This window comes from Homalodisca vitripennis, chromosome 4 (assembly GCF_021130785.1).
Source record: "Homalodisca vitripennis isolate AUS2020 chromosome 4, UT_GWSS_2.1, whole genome shotgun sequence".
In the NCBI taxonomy this organism is placed as follows: domain Eukaryota; kingdom Metazoa; phylum Arthropoda; class Insecta; order Hemiptera; family Cicadellidae; genus Homalodisca; species Homalodisca vitripennis.
The window spans coordinates 107,025,808-107,049,789 of NC_060210.1; the positions used below are offsets into that span (position 1 = coordinate 107,025,808).

Sequence of the window (23,982 nt, forward strand, 5' to 3'; positions counted from 1 at the left end):
CTTAAAATACACTGTTCTCTTTTTAACTTCTTTCAAGCATTAAACAATAATAGTATTGTGCCTTTTTGAATGAGACTAGGTTTTAGTTATTTCAGTTACCGTAAGTTAAAGAAAGACTTAGATATTTACCTTTTGATAAGAGTAGCCTATTAGTTACAGTTTAAAGTTTATCATTGAGATAAGGGTGTTTCTCCATTTAAATAGTAATGATATTGAGCCTTTTTGTATTTTAAAACTAGATTTTAATTACAGTTTTATTACCAACACGGAAAAGACTGATAAGTTACCTTTTCATAAGAGTATTTACACCGTTAAGAGTTTGTTGTTGTGCAACAAATCTCATCTAAAGGTATTCCATAAGGTAACATTTCAAAATAAAGTTCTGTCTTTTACATAATATATCCTTAGTATTATTTTACAGTACTTAACCCCTTCTTCCATTCCCAAGTACCCCCTTTTTAAGTGGAAAAAGGGGGTAAGTGATAGAAAAGTTGAAAATTTAGTAGGAAGGAGTATTTGAATTTTTTACCAGGAGTTGCCACAAAAAATGTATGTATCTTTCCCTCCCAATGCCGTTTTCAGAGCTGAATTAAATAAAAAAATACAAAAGTTATAACTTAAAAACTTTAGGTCCATTTTTTCTCAAAAGTGGCAAAATGTGACTTACCCCTTTCTTCCACTTAACCCTTCAAATGTCAGACAGCACCTGATTTCAAAAGCCATTTGTTGCTATAAACTTTGTTATTCTGCCAAATCTTCCATCTTTACAAATAAACTAAAATTAAAACTTGTATAGTGATAAGAATATACTTAGTGTATATCATACGATTGTCATGTTTTAATATTTGCCTATACAGGAGCAAAAGTTGAATTTAGAAATGTTTGAGACTCTGGAGACTCAGAAGGAAAGCATGATTCAGGCAGCTCTCCACTGCTTTTCTGAGGCTAATAAAGTAAGTAGTACCATTGCATGAATGTATTTATTAGTTATTCTTGAATATCTATTTGATATTCTTATTCAAATATCAAGTAATAATGAAGTTCTCTTTTGGTTATCAGTAAAATTAATTATTCTTAGAGTAGAAAATCAATGGCCCTGTATAGTGATTAGTTGTAAAGAAATTTTGCAGCTTCCAGAAAGCCCAATTTGACAGAAAAGGAGAAAAAGGCTGTTGATCCCTGGTAAATATGACATGGTCAAAATCTTAGGCTTCTGTTGTACTGAACTCAATTGTGTAAAGAAAAATTACAGGAACTTTAAATGTTGGCATGTATACAATTTTAAATAAAGCCCCAACTGAACTGTGTTCACCTTTGAATGTAAATTAGTGGAAACACTTTAAGGAAACATTAAAAACATTTCTCAGATAAATTATGTCCAAATCAATTTCAGTCCAAATCAATCGGTTCCTCATAATTCCAAACTCACCTGTATGCCGTCCCAAAATGCACAATCCGAGCATTCCTCTCCATCCAATAGTTAGTATCTTGATTCACCTTGCAAGGATCTGTCTATAGTTCTTATGGATGATTTAACACCAATGGTAGGTAAAACCGATTATAATTTATGGAGTGTAAAAATGTCTATGGCCAATATGTATAACACAATATGTATAAACCTTTTTAACACTTTTTTTTCATACTATGCACATTTCGAAATCTGAGATTTCATCTTCAGGTACTAAGGTTAAGTTAATTATGAAAATAAAATTTTCAGATTTGACCTACTTTTCAAAGGACATTGTACTAAACTAATTTCATTGCAGTTTAGAATAAATTTCTGTTATTCAACATGGGAAAACTTCGCAAAAAAGGCTGAAAATACGTAAAAAAAAATGGTTTTCAGCCTCAGTCCCGGTTATTTTCTAAGCACACCTTCTATTATTAGATAATAGAGTAGTATTAGTAAATACATTTATATCAATTGGACTCTTTAATTCTGATAATGGCCTCTATCTTTAATGTGGTAGCTTATGCTGGAACAACCCTAGGAAATTGTTGATGGACAGTGGAATAATCATTTCCTAATTATCTCCAAAACCAACAATATTGGAACTGATTCAAACTGGTGTAATGTTTCAATGAACTTTTGTTTTAGCTGTGGTACACTGAAGATGGCCAGGAGATGCAGGATGAGTGCTGGCTACATCACTACTACTAGATTGCTGTGAAGTAACAAGAGCCAGCCAGTCAATTTCTCTTTCACTACCTCAAAGTGTGCTATTGTATCAGTAAATTGTTGTTTTAGCTGTGGTACACTGAAGATGGCCAGGAGATGCAGGATGAGTGCTGGCAACATCACTACCTGTTGGGTAAGATTGCTGTGAAGTAACAAGAGCCAGCCAGTCAATTTCTCTCTCACTACCTCAAAGTGTGCTATTGTATCAGTAAATTGTTTTTTTAGCTGTGGTACACTGTAGATGGCCAGGAGATGCAGGATGAGCGCTGGCAACATCACTACTACTAGATTGCTGTGAAGTAACAAGAGCCAGCCAGTCAATTTCTCTCTCACTACCTCAAAGTGTGCTATTGTATCAGTAAATTGTTGTTTTAGCTGTGGTACACTGGAGATGCAGGATGAGCGCTGGCAACATCACTACCTGTTGGGTAAGATTGCTGAGAAGAAACAAGAGCCAGCCAGTCAATGTCTCTCTCACTACCTCAAAGTGTGCTATTGTATCAGTAAATTGTTGTTTTAGCTGTGGTACACTGAAGATGGCCAGGAGATGCAGGATGAGCGCTGGCTACATCACTACATGTTGGGTAAGATTGCTGAGAAGAAACAAGAGCCAGCCAGTCAATGTCTCTCTCACTACCTCAAAGTGTGCTATTGTATCAGTAAATTGTTGTTTTAGCTGTGGTACACTGAAGATGGCCAGGAGATGCAGGATGAGCGCTGGCAACATCACTACATGTTGGGTAAGATTGCTGAGAAGAAACAAGAGCCAGACAGTCAATGTCTCTCTCACTACCTCAAAGTGTGCTATTGTATCAGTAAATTGTTGTTTTAGCTGTGGTACACTGAAGATGGCCAGGAGATGCAGGATGAGCGCTGGCTACATCACTACATGTTGGGTAAGATTGCTGAGAAGAAACAAGAGCCAGCCAGTCAATGTCTCTCTCACTACCTCAAAGTGTGCTATTGTATCAGTAAATTGTTTTAGCTGTGGTACACTGTAGATGGCCAGGAGATGCAGGATGAGCGCTGGCAACATCACTACTACTAGATTGCTGTGAAGTAACAAGAGCCAGCCAGTCAGTTTCTCTCTCACTACCTCAAAGTGTGCTATTGTATCAGTAAATTGTTGTTTTAGCTGTGGTACATTGGAGATGCAGGATGAGCGCTGGCAACATCACTACATGTTGGGTAAGATTGCTGAGAAGAAACAAGAGCCAGCCAGTCAATGTCTCTCTCACTACCTCAAAGTGTGCTATTGTATCAGTAAATTGTTGTTTTAGCTGTGGTACACTGAAGATGGCCAGGAGATGCAGGATGAGCGCTGGCTACATCACTACATGTTGGGTAAGATTGCTGAGAAGAAACAAGAGCCAACCAGTCAATGTCTCTCTCACTACCTCAAGGTATGTTATTAATATTAATTAATCCAATAACTGCTCAAATCTTATAAATTTCTTTGTGCCATAACCTATAACTTATATCAGAACTGTTTTGATACAGCTTGAAACTGTATATATTATAAAGACCTGAACAAAGTGCCACATATCTAGCTGAGCTACATTAAGCATTTTGTTTTTTCCACTTTTTTATAAATAAGAGAATATGTGAACTTTTAATTCAGATGTTAAATATTATATAAAATTTATTGCATCAAACAGTTGTTAAAAAATAATTATAAAATGTTAGGTTCAGTTTTTGAGTTATGTTACTCCATTAATTTATTATTGTCAAAAATAAGATGAGACTAGTTTTAAAAAATCAGTTATGTGTTAATATATAGATTTTTTTGCGAAAATATATCCTATCAACAAATTGGAGAATAAGCTGATATCCGGCCTTCTGAGTCTAAGAATTGCTGTTCTGTTAATAGATAAAGGGTCTATGACAACTTTCTTCATTATGTGCAATAACTTGTCTATATTGACATGCTGATGCCTATTTCAAAAATATGATTCAAAACAAAATTTTGAGCACTGCTACAAATTATATATTTTAAAATTTTATCTCATAACAGCAAATTTCTATTTTGCTAAACACTTTTCATGAGCCACAAAATACTGTTCCCACAAACATATTAGTACACATGTCTGTGTGACGTAGTATGAAATTGCTTAAATTTTTGATCAGTTTATAAAAAAATCCAAACTGCTTATTGTTAATAATATTATTTAATTTTAAGCATTTAAAGCTGAATAAGACGTCTTTTAAAATCCTTGTCAGATGTTGTTTTATTTTGGTTATTGTAGTGCTGTTTTGGTAATATTTTAAAGGTTCAAATTATAAAAGAGAAATTGTTTGTCTCGAAATAGTGTCTAAAGAAATCTATTTTATGACATAAATCATTCACTACAGTAGAAGTGTGGTTTTTCTTATGAGTCAGGGACAAAAAAGTGGACATTCTCATATGTAAGCTTAGATTAAGGGCCTATCTATTTATAGGTATTGATAAAACAAGAACAAAAACAAAATTTTGGTGAATCTGATCAACTGTTTTGTTTATTTATAAAGTGTTTATTCTAATGTTTCAGTCAATGGAGTTCTTACATCTGAATAATGCCATGTATCCATCATTGGTGACATATAACAGTCCTCAGTACCTAGCAGTCGAGGCATTAGAGGTGATTTATTATTGCATTTTACTAGTTTGTACAGTTTTGTAATGAAACATGTTGATCAAATTTTGCAGTTGGCCTGATAGTTTAATTCACATACATTGTAATATTGAAAAATATCTATTAATACAAATTTCTTGTATTAACAGATACAACCCATTGCGGATCACTGACGAGCTGGGCTTGTCACACGGCGGTCGGGCCTAACGGCCATAACGGATGACGAGCTCAGGTCGCAAAAGTGGTCTGCTTTTAAGTTTCCCTCCAAATAGTTCTATTAATGTCGGATAGATCGGGCGATCGTCTTCATTTGTCAACTAAGAGTGTTTAACAACGGTCTACGTTTAGAGTTTTCAAAAGTTTTATAAATATCCTACAGATCGCAGTTGTATGTCGAAGTTGAAAAATCATTCATATGAGTTTACTCTCTGCTTTTTAGCGCTTCTGATTGGGTGTTTTCCTAAGTTGTTATTATAATACTTTTGAGGTTAGTGACACTACAAAACGACGCAGACGTACATATTGGCGGGTTTAGTCTAGACAATGGCCCGGATGTTGTAATCGCTTCGCCCGAGCCGCTTTATTTAGTCTATGATTCAGACATTATCCCTGCCACCCCGGAACCTTGCTCGCGTGTTATCGTTCCTACATCACGGATACCCCAGCAGGTCCTTGTTCCATCTGAACGAATACCTTCACAGCTGAATATTCTAGTATACAATAGCGAGCAATACGATGTGGCGCACCATTGCTGTTAGTTCGGCCACTGACCGTAAATTAATTCGTGCCCACGCGCCGAAACAATACGATCCGCAATGGGTTAATATTCATATCTACCAGGAAAATAAATTTTGTTTTTGTATTTTGATATTAAATTACATAATTCAGTCAAATTGTTGTGTAAGATCTTGAAATAAGTCTTCTGGTAGTGTTTTGATTTTTCTTTACACTATCTCAGATTTTCTTCCAGAATCAAAGGATTACCGGTACCAAAAGTTTTAATTTTATAACTAAGATTTTAAATCTAGAATTTCAATTTGGTTTGTCTTAATTAATTTTGAATGCTCAGCTGTACTACCGGATTCATGCAGTAATACTGAAGACCCTAGAGCAATCTGAGGACAAGCCTATAGACCCAGCTCTCCGGACCCTGTTCCGAGAAACAATAGAAAAGGTGGCAGCAGGCTCCTTTGCTCGAAGGGTTACAAGGTTGGTTTATTCTATATGTAAATATTTCTCTTCACCTTTTAATTGTCGAAATGATTGGCTTTAAGGTTGTGTAATTCATGTTGGGTTAGGAAAATGTTTTACTATGTTATATTCATAGTTTTTTCATATAATTTCCCTGAATACAAAGGAATAGCAAAAAGGTTTCTTGATCACTCCACTGGGAATTACAGACAATTAAAGTAGGGAATGCAGGCATGTTGTAATCAGGTCCAAAGAAAAAAACAGCTGTAGCTAGAAGTTTAAAGATTGTAGTTTTTACAGTATATATATATGAGTTATAGCTTCTGGGATTAACATATGTTTGATAAAACTTAATTTGGTAAAAACATATTTAAAAATAATTTTAAACTATGTAATTTAGTGCAATTGTTAAAATATATAATTTACTCTATTAATAAATTAGTTTAAAACACTATTATTATAACATGAAGCTACAATATAATTTACACTATTCATAAATAAGTGTGTGTGTGTGTAAGTTTTTAAAACTTATTTATGAATAGAGTAAATTACATACTTTAACACCTTGCCTGCCATGCCGACCCAGCGACGTAATTGCTACAAACTTGGCAATGCCGACCCGATCGGCCGGCACAATGACGTTTCCATTGTTTTTCTTTGTTGCCGCTGTGGGCGTTACGCTCAACTCTAGTGGCAAATGAACTGAACTAAGTTTTCTAAACAGATATGAGACTTATCAGAGAACGTTGTCTGGAGTCGTTTTGTTGTTTGTAGGTTAGCTAAAAAACACCACGCAATATCGTTAACATTTGACTCCCGATCTGGGTTGGCAGGTTTTTTTTAAGAAAATGTTGTAGGTTTTTTTCTTTTATATATTTTTAAATAATTGAAAACAAAGGTTGTTTTAATTCAATATTGTACTTTCCTCACCAACATTGTATGGGGAATTTTTAAATTAAATATTTGAAGCTGCTAGTTTTGAGTTATTGGGTAGTAAATTAAATTTCGTATTCAATTTGTTTTGAAAAAACAAAGTTTATTATGGTTACAAAGATATGTTTGAGGATAGCAAGGTTTTAAGTTTATTATGAATAGGCTACAAAGATATGTGAAATAGAGGATTACATAGTTGTATTCAAATTTATTTGTGAATATTCTTGAAGCAGTCTATACAGAGATAAGGCTTCCCTGAACATAATTCACAAAAAGTGGTTACTTTTTTAAGATTCTTGGCTGCAAGTCGACCTCCTTGAAGCATAGCTGTTTGGTAGCAAATTTTACTATTATACGTAGATGATTCTGAAACGTAGTGATGACCAGTTACGCGAACAGGAGCCACAATTTCATCTTCTAACCCCAGGAGACTAAACACTAGTTTTTTCTCTGAACGTTTTCCATCGAGTAAACATTTTTCCTTCCTCGTTGGGCAGTACCGGTAGCATCTGCATCGTTCTTATAGGCAAGCCATGCATTCACGATGGCTGTTTCCCAGGAGTAATTCCTCTGCGATTTTGTGGTACCAACGCATCAAATTCCTCACTGGCATGTTGTAGGAGGACATCTGGTCTGACAGGTCTATGCCCATTTTAGCCTTGTTGTATTCTACCACAACTAAGGGTTTCATTATAGGATCACCCTATCTGGTTTTTTTCCCAGTGTCAACGTAGCCTGGAGGATGAATTGTGGACATGTCTTACCTCTCTTGTCCACCCACCTTGTGTACACTATGCCAGAAGGGTACTCTAAACAGATTCATTTCACCTCTCCCTATCTTCAGCTGTGGAGGATTGTAATTTTGTGGGGAAACCAGGCACGGTTGCTCGTTGCCGTACCTACTAAGTGAGTATCCTTGCTAATAGAGTGTTGGCAAGATCCACAGATGTGTAGAAATTGTCCCAAAAATAGTATATGACCCTTATCTACATAGTCAGTCATTAGATCCATGACAGCTGACGTCGCTACTGTCACTCCATCCTCATTGCAGGTCTTCTTCTCCCCATGTACACTTTTAATTTTATAAGTGTAGCCTGTTGTGTCGCAGATCTTAAATATTTTGATCCCATATTTGTGGGTTTTGTTAGGGAGGTACTGCTTAAAAAGCAGACTACCTCTGAACGGGACCATACTCTCGTCAACCACAAGCTCCTTACCTGGACTTTTCCTTTTGAAAACACTCATTGAGGTGAGAAATAAGCGGCAAAAGCTTGGACAAAAACGGCCTTCTTGGTCCATATTTTCGTTGTTATTGAAGTGCCAGAAGCGTAATAGCAACTGAAACCGGTTCCGGCTCATTACACGACCTGCTACCAAATTTCTATATAGCATCTTTGATGACCAGTAGTCACTTATTTCAGGCATTCGGACCAAGCCTGAAGGCTGTTCGAATAATTACCAAGTCTCACTACCTGACTAATTGTAAACCACTTTTTAATTAATTTAGGTATTTTAACTGTTTTTAATCTCTATATATTTTATTTGTTGTTATATATTCATAAAGATATTTTATCATATAATGTAAGGAATGAAATCCATGAAAGATTTACAAGGCATGGTAATCATCTTGATGTACCCTTCACAAGATTGGAAAAAATTAGATCTAGCCATACTATAATGTGTATTAGACTATATAATAAGTTACCACTCTCAACCAAAGATTTATCTTTTAGTCTCTTTAAATGTAAGTTACATAGATGGCTGGCTGCTCAATCCCTTCTATAGTATCGATGATTTTTTTAAACATGCCAAATTCTGAAATTAATGTTTTGTAAGTTTGTTATATATGTAAGATTTATTTATTTTTATTTATTGACTATTTATTTTAGTTTAATTATTTAGTTTAAGATTTTTATTTGATATTTATCAATTTTATTTTAATTCAAGAATTAGGTATAGCAAAAATGATGTTTTATATTATCAATTTACACTAGTTAGTCCTACCTAAGTAGTATAAACATTAACTATGACAAGTTATGATTTGTAACATAAAATGATGACCATGTCGATTGCTATATGCCTAAAGACAATAAAGATTTTGATTTGATTTGATTTGATTTGATTTGAATTTGATTTTGATTTGAAGCCCATATACAAAACTAGTCCTAAAAACTTCATTTCATCGATATTGGTGATATTGTCCATTTTTTTAAGCCTACTGCTGCAATTTAGTCTCATTATATTTAACACTTGTGCAGCATTCCTGTTGGTTTCGACAACCATGATCTCCAGGATATCATCAGTTAGATACAAGGGAAAAATAATCAATTGGTTTTGCTGTGTTTGGTAGATTGAAATTAAACTTTTCGTTTCCAACAAAAAAACAATATCTTTTTGTTTACCATAAAACAATTTCCATTTACCCCTCTTTCCTCTACTTTCATATTTACCTTATATGATTTTCCCCCTTAAGATTTTTATACGTCTCAGCGAGAGTAGTGTCATCCCCAGCAACTAAAGCTTCCTGGCCCTCATTTATCTACATTGATCAAGTTTCAAACTAGCATTTTCGATACCGCCGTTCTCACTCACATTATTTTATAGTATTTCCAGAAATATTATCTAAGTTTACGTCTAAGCCTACCTCCATTTCCTCATAAACATCATTCTCATTCTCAGCCACAGCACTTTCGTCATCAGTTCCAAATATAGAGTCGTAAGTGATGGAAGTCCACGTCGTCCTCCATGTTGTCCGAATCAGAAATATCAGAATCAATGTTTATTCCGATTTTGCCTTCACTCACTACGAGTATGTCAGGTTCACTGCTCATCGGAACGTCCAGAAACAACTGTATGTCATTGTCCTCTAGGTTTTCATCCATCTTGGAGAGTTTGTTAACACAATTACAATAATGCCTACGCACACGGATAGACACAACGTAAATGTAAAGACGTGAAGTATCAATGAGGTTAGTATTTAGGCGCAAAACAACCCGCGTTACAGCTGTACCTGTACGCGGCAAGGAAAAGGAGTGGGGGACGAGTGAGTACTGTGTCTGGCACCAGCTGGGGTCTGGTAACAGCTGGCGCTATTTTTTTTTCTTTCTTCTTTTTGCCTGTTGGCTGGCCTTTATAAAACTTATAACGCGGCCACATAGTACACTTGTTATAACTTCATTCTAATTATTTAATGTTATTTGCCGTATTTACTTTTTAAACATGAACCTTGTGGTTGCCTATTTAATCAGCCAGTGCGCGTACACTCTGTCATCACAGTAGTATAAAGTAAAATATCAAGGTCGACTGAAATTTGAACGTCGGTCCGATTGGGTCGGCAACAATTTTTTAAAGGCAATTTTTTCATTAAAAAATATTGTTGCCGACCCGATCGGGTCTGAGTTAACCCCCCATCCCCTTATCATGTGTTTTGTGAAAATCAATTTTATTAACCAGTATCAATAGTCCAAAACTAATTTCACAACCAAAAACACGACTGCACAAGTTGGCAATCCAGGAATCTTGAGAATCTCTTATGGTGGCAGGCAAGGTGTTAATAGAATAAAATTTCAGAAAATTTAATAATTTTAAATAATTTTTAGATCTTTTTAATTAAATTTTATGAATAAAATATATGTTAATCCCAGAACCTATAACTCATGTAAAAATTCACATATTTATCTTCAGCCGTTGTTATAGTTAGGCCTAATCACAAAATTGCCTAAATTTCATGCTTTAAATCAACACATTTTAAATAGTACTTGAAATTTTATAATTTTACATGCAGTGGTCAAAATAAAATTGTTCTATTTTTCTATATGCAGATAGTTATCGTAAAGAGCTATGAATTAATAATAAGAAAACTTTCCAACCCCAAAGTCGGTTGCACCACCCTTGAGGATTTTAGAATAATTGCCTGTGCTAGAAGTGAGGGTCAAAATATATTGCTGCAGATGTTTTCATTTACCATACCTTTATTTGTTTTCTGGAATTGTAAGATCAAAATATGTTTTGGTACACTGGGTGGTTGTCCATGTATTAGTATATCTTACAGTTTTCTGATCTTTAGATGTACCAACACAAACCTATATCTATGTAAAATAAGTATATGGATATAATCATAGAATTTTGTATCACGTAAAATAAATAATCAATAAAAAAGAAATGCTGTAAATAAGCAATGTTCCTATAAAACGTTCAAATTAGCTACCATCAAATATTTTTCTCAATTAAATATTATATGTGATGCCTAAAATATTCTCCATGAATATATTAATAAGATATTTGTTTATTGTGTATTGTCTAATCACAAAAATTAATTATAAGAAGTTATTCTGGAATGTAATAACAATGATATAAAGGTGACTATATATTGACACATGTTATTTACCATTATATTACTGGCTAGTGTCAAGAAAGACATATATAATAACTGTAATTAATTCAATATAAAAAAGAATGTTCAACTCTCAGTAAAATAATTACAGCTTAATTAATGACCGTCATAATATTTTCCCTTGTTTTTATATGAATTCTATATTTTAGAAGTGAAGAAAGTGAAGGTGCCAACTCAGGGAAGAAAACAATATACATTGATTCAGAGGTATGAAATCATTTTAATTCAATAATATTTTATGTATCGGTTTTCCTTTTGTTAGTTAAGTTAATCCACTTCATCTTTTGACAATTATATTTCAAACATTGTTACAGATCAAACAATGTTTCAAGACCGTTCAAAAGTTTCTTGAAACCTGAGTATCTATTAGCTGTTAATTTTGTAGCAGTAGTAATTTTAGTTTCTTAACATCTAGTAATTCAGAACTATTTATACAAGTAAATATAAAAGTAATATTTTAACAAAAGTAAATAGCTTAAAATTAAATTGACTGTAAATAGTTGTGTATTTAATATCATTAAATATTATAAGTTTAAGTTTTATTTACTTTATTGCAATTAAATTTTAGCTATATAACAATAAAACTGGTTTAATCTATGAAAAGTGTTATAAAACAAATTACTGCGGCATAAAATCACCTTAGCTTTACTTCTTTGGTACTGTTGGATAATATCCTGGCGAACTTCTACTTCCTTGGTCATTATTTTAATTTACAAATGTCTCATAAAAGTTCAAGCCTGATTAGACAAAACCTTTCAAGGGGGTAGTTTTTTAAAAATGTATGTACAATTTTATCTTGAGTATTACACAGTTCAGAACAAAATAATAACTTGATAGTAGCATGTTTTTTTATGTATCTCCCATTACATACAGCAATGCAAAAATTGTTTTGCTTATACATTTTTCTATAACTTGAATAAGTTCAAGTCTAAGTATTAGATAAAGGCATGTATAAATGTTGAAAAATGTATCAACGTCCAACATTTTCATATCTAAGTTACACGGTTTCATAAACTAATAATGAAGAAATCTTAAATCTATTAAGTAGTATACAACTTTTATCCTTTTATATTTGGATTTATTATAAAGTTTTAGCATGACAGACATATATTGTTTAAAAAGTATGACAAAATCTCACGAGTACAAAGTGAACACAATTACTATTGTACCATAATTTTTAACCAATTTCAATGACACATGTTATGTTAACACTTTGAATCCCAAGCCCGAGTTCAGGCCGGGCTGTGTCAATATCGTCAATGACCCAAGCCCGAGCTCAGGCCGGGCAGTCTATTTTTAGTTCGTGGAGACTGGTAATTCATTACTGACGTTTTTAGAGGTTGTGTTTTGTTTAGCAAGTCATATTAGACTAATTTTATTAGTCTTTGGTTATTTATAAACGGTTACAAGCAAAAAAAATATTATAACAGAAATTGTGTAACAAACAGCTGATACGACGCTGAGTCACCAACTACGCAGTTGTCAGCTGGTGCCGTGACGTCTGCACTGTTTACACTAGCTTTGTGTTTTACAGTGAATTATAAGTTATTTTAGCCACAGTTGTTTATAAAATTAGTATTTGGTGTGCTCAGTTATAGTTTTTATTATGTTATTTATCTTACATTAGTCAAGAACTACAGTACGTATTTGTCTGCTAGTGCCGTGCCGTGGCGTCTGTACTCCTTGTACGTCTACTCGCTTTGTGTTTTACAGTGAAATAAAAGTTGTTTTAGTTATAGTTATTTATACAATTAGGATTTTGTGTTGCTCAGTGTTGTTTTATTATGTTATTCAACTCACACGCGTAAAATGAGTGAATTTTTGGATCCCAAAACAACGAAGCTTATCGTTGATACATTGTATCATACAGATTCTGACTTACAGGCAGACATTTTCCCGAAAAAATTCCTCCGACTGATAAGAAGGTCCATCCAACAAGAGTGTGTAAAGTTTGTTCAGAGAAAAATAAACAAACCACAGGCAAATCTGGAAGAAAAGAAACTGTGTGGTTTTGCCCAGAGTGTGACACTGCCCTCTGCCTTCCTGAATGTTTCAAATTATTTCACACTAAAGCTAACTACTTGTAAATAGGACTACATTCTCTCTATTCAACTTTTCATCTGTGTTATTTACCTTGATTATAAATAAATATATTTGAACTACAACTTCTTGGCTTTATTTTGATGTGTAATATGTTATGGTTAGCTGAAAAGAATCATGAAGAAAAATGTATAAACAAACTTATGCTTTATGTTCCAATTTTTATTCTTCAATATTTTACACACTTTTTATGGACTCAACATTTTCATTGATTTAAAAAAAGTTGATATATTTACCTTGGATATATACACATATATTTGGACTAAAACTTCTGGGCTTTATTTTGATGTGTAATATGTTATGGTTAGCAGAATATAGTCAAGAAGAAAAAATGTGCAAATAAATTTATGAGTTATGTTCCAATTTTTTTTTCTTCAGTATTTTACACACTTTTTATAGACTCAAGATTTGTATTGACTTCAAAAAGATAAGTAACATTTTTAATAGTTTTATTTATATTTTTCTGCTTTTTAATTTGATATTTTGGTTGCTAAGAAACTATAACTTACAATTTTTTTTACAATTAAACTAAAAAAAAACCTTGAAATGGCTGGGACAGCACATATAAATATTACTAAGAACCGGGGACTCAAAGTGTTAATTGCACCTGACGTTTTGATAAGTTCATAAACCTGTATTTAGTTAACCCTTTGGATGCCAACGTCCGATTGATCGGACCGTCGAAGTCTAATTGAAAAACGCCAACGTTCGATCGATCGGACCACCGAGGTGCAGGCAAAAACCGCCAACGTCCGAATGATCAGCCGTTCAGGAACAACATCTTTTAAAAGTTATATGAAATTGAAAAGTTTGTTTAAACTGGTTAGGACTATTGTAGAAGTAAATAAGACTATCTGTAAAAAAGTTTAAAGTTGGTAGTACTAATGACCTTGACACAGCTGTTTGTTTATAATTGCCTGTTTCGCCCGCAAAATGCGCTACCAATCTGTGTACCTGCCTGTCTCTCTGTGATCGCTTCTGTTCTCTGTTTGAGAGGTTAGGTGTTCTCTCATAGTCTTAGACTTTTTTTAGTTGTGCGAGATGAGTCATTCACCGTTGAGTGACAACACAATTCAAAATATTATTGTAGAGGATGAGTTTCTTAGTGATAGTGAGGCAAATAATGTGCGTAGCAAGTGAAGTAGCAAGTCATCTGAAGCAAGTGAAAGTGAAGCTGATGGTACTGATTTGGATCCTACATTAATTCCTATTGCCAGTACAAGCAGCAGCAGCAGTTGATTGAATTTAGCTAAAAATAGTTCTATAAATAGGTCAGTAATTTCATCGTCCGAGGGTGAAGATCAAGCTGCACCAGCTCAAGCTACGACTAAGCCACCGCAACGTGGCCGACCCCGCCTCCCTGAACATGTCTCAAGTAGTGAGTCTGATAGTGATAATGGTGAATGGGAAAATATAGTAGAGAACAATGACCATGGTCATAATCATTCTTTTGTTTTCAATGAAATTCCCGACTGTAGACACTGTGTTCCTCGAAATTCTCCTCCCATTTCTTATTTTGGTCTTTTTTCCAATATCTTTTTTGACCATATTAGTGACCTACACAAATATGTATGCTAGAAATTTTATTCAGCAAAACATCCATAAACTAGGAAATCACAATAGAAGTCAATCTTGGAGGCCTTTTAGCTTTGTTGAGATAAAAGCTTTCCTAGGCAATAGACAATATCCTGTATTTTCATATTCATCAAGAACAGAGACAGCGTCAAATACATTCTTAAAAAGTATAAGTTGAAACATTTATGTTAACTTTTATTAGTAGGTGTTGATGGTCATAAATTCTTCTAGGCTGTATACAGTCTTTTCCACTAGCCACAACATTTTCCTCTTCAAAACTTGTGGGCCAAGGTTCTTAAGTTCTCCTGGTAGCATGTTGTATAACCTTGGCACCTGCATAGGTTGGCTTCTTGGCGAATAGAGCTGATCTGTGGGCTGGCAGATTGAAGTCATTGGGCAACATCTAGCTGTTATGACAAACATGGTTTTGAATAAAAAGCCTACAATTGAGTTGTATTGTAATACAAAATCGTCCAAGCATTCTCCCTGGTTCGCCAAAATGTTTTCTAGAAATAGATTTGAATCTATTTTGAAATTTTTCCACATGGTAGATACCCGATCATTACCTTTACCAAAAGAGCCCGGATATGACCCTTGTGCTAGATTTGCTTTTCTTATTGACCATGCGAACAATGTTTTCAAACAATATTATAGGCAGAATAAACAATTGCTATTGACAAAAATTTAGTGGGTACTAAAAATCACACGCAGCTGCTACAGTATATTCCCAACAAGCACCACCATGAATGGGAGGTTAATTTGTAGTTGCTATGGGACAGTGTAACACATTATTGTTTGTCTTTTTTCTGCTACAAAGGTAAAAGGGACACTGATAGAAATAATAAAGGAATCAACAAGGGACTTGGTTACACTGTTGTGATGAGATTATTAAAAATGGGAAACACATACAAAGGGTTTCATGTAGTCGTAGATAATTTTTTTTGACCTGTGAAGCTGCGCTAATAAAATTAAGCTTGAAAGGTCACACACTTCACTTGCTTGCAGTTTATCATTCGCCTGGAGGACAAGCTAAACAAGCAATAGAAATAATATCTAACATACTGACTACAGCACAATCTGAAACCAGACCAATTATTTTAGTAGGTGATGTAAACTTTGACAGGTTATCTCCAAATACAGATACTATTTTATTTGAAGAAGAACTAGCTACTTATGGAATCAAAAGACTACCACTCCCTGCAACCAGAATAACTAACACATCCCAGACATCCATTGACTATATCTGCACGAACATACCAGATAATAAAATAGACTGGTCCATCATCAATTCTGGGCTATCTGATCACACTGGTCAATTATGTACCATAGACTTTGCATTAAACAAAAACAAGACACAAGTAACCCTGACAAGAAGAAATTTTAACAAAACTAATCTTGACTGCTTTAAAACAGAACTAGACACAGTAAACTGGGGCAGTGTTCATAATGCCAAATATGCTGAAGAGGCATTCACAGCCTTCAACTTAATTCTAAGAAGAGCAATAGATTATTCATGTCCAAACAAGCCAACAAGGTCAAGACCGAAATCAAAATTAAAGGCTTTCTATGACAATGATGCAATGCAACTCAAAAATGACTACTTAACATCTCTTAATGTTTATGAAATTACAAGCAGTAATAAAAGACAAAGAGATAATGGTTGCCAAAAAAAAGGCATATGATCTAAAATTAAGAACTCTTAAGCGTGAAACAGCTTAACAGTGCCAAACACATCACCAAGTCGGATAATAAGTCAAAGGCAGTATGGGAAATTATAAACTCAGAAAAGCAAAATAAACAGATGGATAATTGCGTATTGCGCATAGAAATACACAATAAAATCGAAGAAGACCCTTTGAAAATTGCAACGCACCTGAATCAATTCTTTTCTAAAATCGCAGAAACAACGCTAGAAGAAAACCGTAAACAGCTCCAAACCCTAACTTTTCCCTCTGAGCACAGAATACAAAATTTTAACCACCCTCATATGGAATTCACACCAACAAACCAAGAGGAAGTTCTAAAAACCATACAGTCCCTAAAGTCAAAATTATCCTGTGGAGTAGATGAAATCCCATCAAAGGCTGTCAAACACTGTGCAAAACAATTAGCAGGACCAGCGTAAGCATAATTACAAATCCTTTAGCCTTGGCCAATTTCCTTCTGCACTGTGCACCAACTCTCAAAAATCTACCCTAAATACAAAAATGGAGCCACAACAAAACCAGTAAATTTTCTACCGATCCCACTTATCTCCACTTTTTCAAAGATAATTGGAAAAATAGCCCTTACAAGAATGCTTAAGCATCTGGAACAACACAATCTCATTACCAGAAACCAACATGGATTCCTAAAAGGACGATCTACCATCACAGCAATAAATAGCCAAGTCGAATTTGTGACTGACCATCGAATCACAAACACGTCTCAGCAATTCTGTTGGACTATAGTAAGGCTTTCGATTGCCTAGGGCATAAACTTATCCTTCAAAAACTGTCACAACTGGGAAATTTGATTGGGTAAAAAGCTACCTTGAAGGGTGTAGGCAGATGGTTGAGGTCAAAAAATCAATTAATGGGAGAGTTCAAGTTTATAAATCTGAACCACTACCAATAGTACGAGTACCATAGGGCTCGGTACTGGGACCATTATTTTATATTTGTACTGTTTACAAATGAATTCCCACAGTTGTTTACAACTGAGAATGTAGAACCCGTACTCCATGCAGATGACACAACCCTGATTTGTAGCAATGATTCAGCTCAAGAACTGTACTCAAACATTTTAAACTCAACAAATAAAGCACTTAAATACTGCCTGAATAATGACAGCTATAAACCCACTAAAAACAACACAAATAAATTTCAGTAGAAGACGAGACAACTGTCCAGAAATTCCTGACATTTCAGTTAAAAATCACACGAAATTATTAGGAATTACTATTGACTCTAACCTATCTTGGACGAATCACACTGACATCTTAACAAAAAAACTCAGTACTGGAATATTTGCAGTGCGTTGGATGAAATGGATTGGTGGCATAGATGTAGCAAAGACAGCCTACTATGTGTTGGTTGAATCGCACATTAGGTATGGCCTGACAGCTTGGGGTGGGACATCTGAGGCAAATCTCACCAAAGTTCTTTTTCTGCAAAATAAGGCGATTAGGGCGCTTGCAGACCTTAACCCAAAAGACAGTTGCAGAGAGGCTTACAAGTCACTCGGAATTTTAACTGTTGTCGCTCTTTACATCCACGCAGTTATCATTTACACAGAAGAAGCAGACTTCCAAGGGGCAGGGATTTTCACTCGTACAGAACCCGAAGAGTTACTATCATCTACCTACTCATCATACGACTCAATACACCAAGAAACCCTCCTACATGGGATATAAACTGTTCAACATGCTGCCACCAACACTGAAAGATCTAGAAGGGACAGAACTGAAGACTCAACTAAAAAAATGGCTTATGGAGAGACCTGTCTACTCTATTAAAGAATACCTGGACCTGGTGAAGACATTGTAAAGCAAGAAACTGAAGCTATTTAGTGATGTATGTTATTAATTAATTAATTTATTTTGTTGACGCCAATACAGATCTTGATGATGTGTAAATAAAGATGATTGACTATTGACTACCTCATTTCCTCTGGCCAAGGATTTGTATTCAAAATTGACTCATCTGACAGGTACTTTACGAATAAACAGAAAAGGAATACTCCCTGTCCTCAAACAAACATTTGATGTAGGAGAAACCAAATATGGTGCAAAAGAAATATGCTTTTAGTTGCCAGCCGAATGAAGATGATAGTTACACATGATATTTATATATCTTCTTTGTAGATAAATGTATATTTTATACATTTTTTTTGAAATCTTCTCGTGTCATTGAGTAAAGGGCGAGTGGTGTAATTGCCTAGAAATATTGGTGTGTCTATACAAAAAATGTATAATTAGACATTCCTGCACCCTCATATATTCAACTATAAAATCTTAGTCCACTTTTGTTATAAATATAGGATTTTGAAAAAAGATGGAGAGATTGTAATCTGTGTATATTCTCTCTAGCAACTAAAAATAATTACATATTCTTCTCTTTCTATGGAAACTTACATTAGTTTTGCAAAAGCATGCTCCATCTCCATAATGTTTTTAATTTCTACAGACTTTTTCCTTAGTGCTTATTTTTAATGTTATATTATTATTGGCCAGGAAACCAGAATGGCGACTGTGAAGCGGTTGATGGACTCTGTTCTTGAACTGGTAGAGGCCAATGTGGATGTTGAGGACCAAACAAACAAGATTCCAGAGAAGAGACCAGCTGAGACGAGTGAGCAACAGCCAGCCAAACGTGTCAAGCGTGAGGATTCAGAGACTTCAGACAGATCCAAGGATGAGAAGAAAGGAAGTAAAGCGAGCAAGAAAACTTCCTCAGAGAGTTCATCAGCCAGTGATTCTGATAGTGAAAGTTCCTCTAGTGAATCAACCACTTCAGACTCCTCAGAGGACAGTGACGATTCCTCAGATGAGGTTTGTTGCAAATTGTTGTATGCATTTTGTCTATGGCTTAAACTGAATTATAAATTCATGTGCTGAAATAAGCCTAGATATTTACTGTGGCTCTTGATATATTGCATGATATTTTTATGAATAAGGCTCAGTTTTTGGCTAAGAGTCACTTTTGCTCTATAATTTTCTCATGTATCCAATTATTTTAGCTTTTGTTGTAATAAAATATATTGATTGTTTTTTTTTTTTTTTCAATTATATTTAATAATGCTTAAAATACTTATCGTTTAAAAATGTTTAATCAATTTCCTTTATGTATAGAATGTTTTATCTCTTGTCCTTTGCAACATTTAATGGTACCGTATTTTAGTTCATTCAATTATTGTTCCATAATATTATTTGCTTTTGGGGAGGGGGGATATTTATGTACTCATGTAACACTCTTAGAAGCATTTTCTGTATATTAGTAATATAGCCTCGAAAAGTATTTAATAAAATTAATAAAAATAAAACATCATTACCACTTTAAATTTTTAATATTCATTTAAATCATTTAAACAATACTAGCCATACATACACAAACATTGATAGCATTTTTGAAATTATATGTATGTATATCAAAGAAAAACATAAGAGTAGCATAATGCAACTTTAGAACATTTAAAAATTTATCAAAATGTCAAAAGCAGCAATCCTGAAGTATACAATTGACTGGTATCCTGACTTTTTAAATGACAAAGATTTTTTGATAAAACATTTATTTTTTAATTAAATTTTAAATAGTTTGAATTATTCACACATAAATTAAATATAATATTCAGTAATGAAAGTAGTTAATAGTAAAAAACACGTATTGATTTATTTTGATTTTATTTTTGTGTATATTTACCTTAACCTACTTTTGTATCTGATGAGTCTTACTGAGTCAAATGTATACAGTATAGTGAATATTAAAGCTTATACGAGGGGTATCCAAAAAGTAAGTTTCCATTAATTATGAAAAAGTTAAAAAGACTCAAAAAATAACTGAAACACATTTATTCAACTTTTTACATCATACCTTATTTTTCTACATAGTTACCATCCCTTTCTAAGCACTCTTGGTATCTAGGAAGTAGTTTTTTTATTCCAGCATCACAAAATTCACCCGCCAAATTTTTAAGCCAAGTATCCACCTCATTTTGAAGGTCATCGCTGTTGGCAAATCGCCGACCGCCAAGGTGTCTTTTCAGCTCCGGAAACAGATGAAAATCGCTAGGCGCAAGATCTGGTGAGTATGGAGGATGACCAAAAACATCCCACTTAAATTTCCTCAAAAGTTCCATTGTTGCACGAGCAGCGTGTGGTCGGGCGTTATCTTGAATAAGCAGAACCGTGCACGACGAAAGTCCGCGCCGTTTATTCTGTATTGCCCGCCGAAGTCTGGTGAGAACTTCACAATACCTTTCTGCATTTATGGTTTCGCCACGAGGAAGATAGTCAATCAATAACACTCCACGGCAGTCCCAAAAAACTGTAGCCATTACCTTTCCTGCCGACTCAAAAACTTTGGCTTTTTGAGGAGCTGCCTCTCCTTTTTTTTGCCACACCATACTCTGGCGTTTGGTCTCTGGAGTTGAGTGGTGAATCCATGTTTCATCACCAGTGACTATTCTACTGAAAAGGTTTTCATCTTCATCGTCAAACAATCGCAAGAAAGACTGGGCAGCAGCCATTCGTTGTTGTTTATGGGCATTGCTCAATAAGCGAGGCACCCATCTTGCACACACTTTTGCAAGCTGAAGATCTTCTGTCATGATATTGTGCACAGATGACCGGCTAACTTCAACACTTGACGGCAGTTTATCCATAATTTCATCGAGAGTCACTCGCTTATCATTGTCAATAACTGCTCGTACAGCATTAATGACGTCAGGTTGCCGAGAATTGGCCGGTCGGCCACTATGCTCATCGTCATGAAAATTTTCTCTTCCTTCCAAAAACATTGCACGCCAACGACGGACCATCTGAATGGACATAACATGTTCACCATACACTTGACACAACTGACGATGAATTTCAACGGCAGTTTCGTTTTTGGCGGTCAAGAAACGAATAACACTACGGACTTCGCAACTGGCGGCAGAACGCAGTGGAGTCTCCATGATGTTTGGGCAGCAACTGACTGAGAAGCGTGACAATGGGCCAATGACCGGCGCACCTGTTGCCAACCGAACCGCACTACATATCCCCGCCCACAGCTGCACGCTGTGTTACGTACGCGTCATTTTACAGAACAGGGAAACTTACTTTTTGGATACCCCTCGTAAATTGTACAGAGTATCTTGTTGCTAAATCCATTCTCAATACAAAACACAATCATATAAAGTTAAACAAAGTTTAAATGACTATATAAGTTTGATTCCATATATTGTATGTTCATTTTTGTATTGTCTCACTAGGATAAAAGTACTGATGACAAGAAAGAAGAAGGAGCAGATTCAGATGATGATAAAGGTGATTGGAAAAAAGGTAGGCGAATTTTTGTCTTACATCATTTAGACGTTGTATATTGTCTGAACGTAAATCTAATATATGTTGAAGATAATTATATCAAGCTAAGGGTATTGGCTTAGCAAAATACTACTGGTAGTTATATGTGCATCCTGGTTAATGTTGGAGTCTCACAGTTTACAGTTCTTGAATTGTTTGACCTTTCCGTAGAGGGGTTTTTCGAATGTGCTGCCACTCTTGTCAAGCCTTCTAAAGATCCTAAACCGTTAGTAATAGTATGTATTTATAGACTTCCTAAAAATGATAAACTTAATTTAGATCCTTTTTCAGTACATTAGACAAATTGCTCACCAAATTAACACTTAAATTCAGACATGCGCAGATATTCATTGCTGGAGACTTCCATGTAGATATTAATGATAATATAAAACACAATTTTGTAAATAGTTTCAAAGCATTTAATCTTAAGCCTAATCTTAACTCTCCAACTCGCATTACACTATCTACTGAAAGCTATCTTGATAACATCTTTAAACATTTTGAGCCAACTTCTTGTAATTTAGTTGAAACTGGTCTTTCTGACCATTTGTCTAATGTTTTATATCTTGTACAAATCGGAACCAAACTATAATGAAAAGAAATTATTTCTGGTCCTAGACCTAGTTTTCAGTAAACGTTTTAAATTTTCTTGAGATATTAGAACATGCTTCCTGGGATTCAGTGATTTTTTCATCTTCTCTCCCAATTCTGTGTACTCTGCAGTAAAGTCTAGCTTTTATTCTAAAGTCTAGTAAATACTGAGCATCCAATTTCCATTGAAATGTTTTCATGAGGAATATGTCATATTTCAAAGCCAAATGGCCAATAAATTAATGAGACACATTGATGCCTATGAAGCATGCAGAGAAATGTCATTGACTTATTATATTCTACTTTAATCACCAACTCAGATAAAAAACGATTTTCTAACTTTTTATGCTTTTTGTTTAAGAGCAAGAGTATTTAACCACTGCGTGTCTGGATGCCTTAGAAGATTGTGCACAAAGGTTTCCTGAACACTACAAATCTCTCTACCGTCTTGCACATTTTTACTTCCGTTCCAAGCTTCGTAGAAATGTAGAGAAGGCGAGGCAGTTGCTCCTCGGTGAGAAAGGCCTATTTGCTGATCGCAAGCCTTCAAATTTCTTCAATGTAAGTAAACTGAAATTTATACTTAATTTCATTCAACATGTGTAAGATTTATATACATTGGATAAAGCACTTATGATGTAATAAGATAGTGTCCTATGATAAGGTAAGTACAGTATTATTTCAGTGCTCATGGTTAAGACAATCATAGGTTAAGACTGACTCTTATATCAGGTTTTGTGCGGATAGAAAAACTTCTGGTTCGAATTAATTATGTTACCGATACCACAGTTGAGTTTGTCTTCTTGTTACGATCAAGAAAATGTAAACATAGGTTTCATAAACCTGTTTCGGAAAAAAATTGTTTTTTTCAAGCCTGTAATCTACTTCTGGTCTAAGATTCTCCAGTGTCATAGTTGAGTTTGCCTTGTTGTCTCAGTGAAGAAAATATATGTATATAGATAGATAGGACTGAAAATCCTATTTTTGTCAAGGTGAAGTTAGTTATACATACGTGCATACTTAGGACATACTTAAGAGAAGCCTCTTATGGTAAAAATAAATAAACACCTACTTCTAATTTGTTCATTCAGGTGGTTTCATTAATGTTTTAATAGTATTTTCAAAAAGAAATGTTAAACAAAGTTTCTCCAATACATTAAAAGTTTTTGATTCGTCACTGGTGCAAACTGGAATAAAAGTTGTAGGGTAACTTTGTATCTTTTACCTGCGTGCCGCTACTGATCAAGCACTGTTTACTTAATATTCTATAAAATTAAAATGCTACCAAATGTTTATTTATAAGATGAAATTAAAAGAAGCACAGCATATTAGATTACGTTAGTTACTGTCCATTCAGTTTGTACTA

At 34.5% G+C, this 23,982-nt stretch overlaps 1 protein-coding gene across 1 annotated transcript in view; it reads left to right on the forward strand.

Moving 5' to 3' along the window:
• The window catches only part of LOC124361151 (calcineurin-binding protein cabin-1-like), a 91,772-nt gene that overhangs the window by 55,482 nt on the left and 12,308 nt on the right, over nucleotides 1–23,982 (forward strand). Inside the window, exons 24-35 of the mRNA XM_046815192.1 lie at nucleotides 858–953; nucleotides 2,700–2,822; nucleotides 2,856–2,978; nucleotides 3,012–3,150; nucleotides 3,315–3,367; nucleotides 3,460–3,582; nucleotides 4,708–4,797; nucleotides 5,861–6,000; nucleotides 11,458–11,515; nucleotides 19,197–19,514; nucleotides 21,935–22,004; nucleotides 22,978–23,177. Coding sequence (XP_046671148.1) covers nucleotides 858–953; nucleotides 2,700–2,822; nucleotides 2,856–2,978; nucleotides 3,012–3,150; nucleotides 3,315–3,367; nucleotides 3,460–3,582; nucleotides 4,708–4,797; nucleotides 5,861–6,000; nucleotides 11,458–11,515; nucleotides 19,197–19,514; nucleotides 21,935–22,004; nucleotides 22,978–23,177 — 1,533 coding nt within the window. The remainder of the gene's footprint in view (nucleotides 1–857; nucleotides 954–2,699; nucleotides 2,823–2,855; nucleotides 2,979–3,011; nucleotides 3,151–3,314; nucleotides 3,368–3,459; nucleotides 3,583–4,707; nucleotides 4,798–5,860; nucleotides 6,001–11,457; nucleotides 11,516–19,196; nucleotides 19,515–21,934; nucleotides 22,005–22,977; nucleotides 23,178–23,982) is intronic.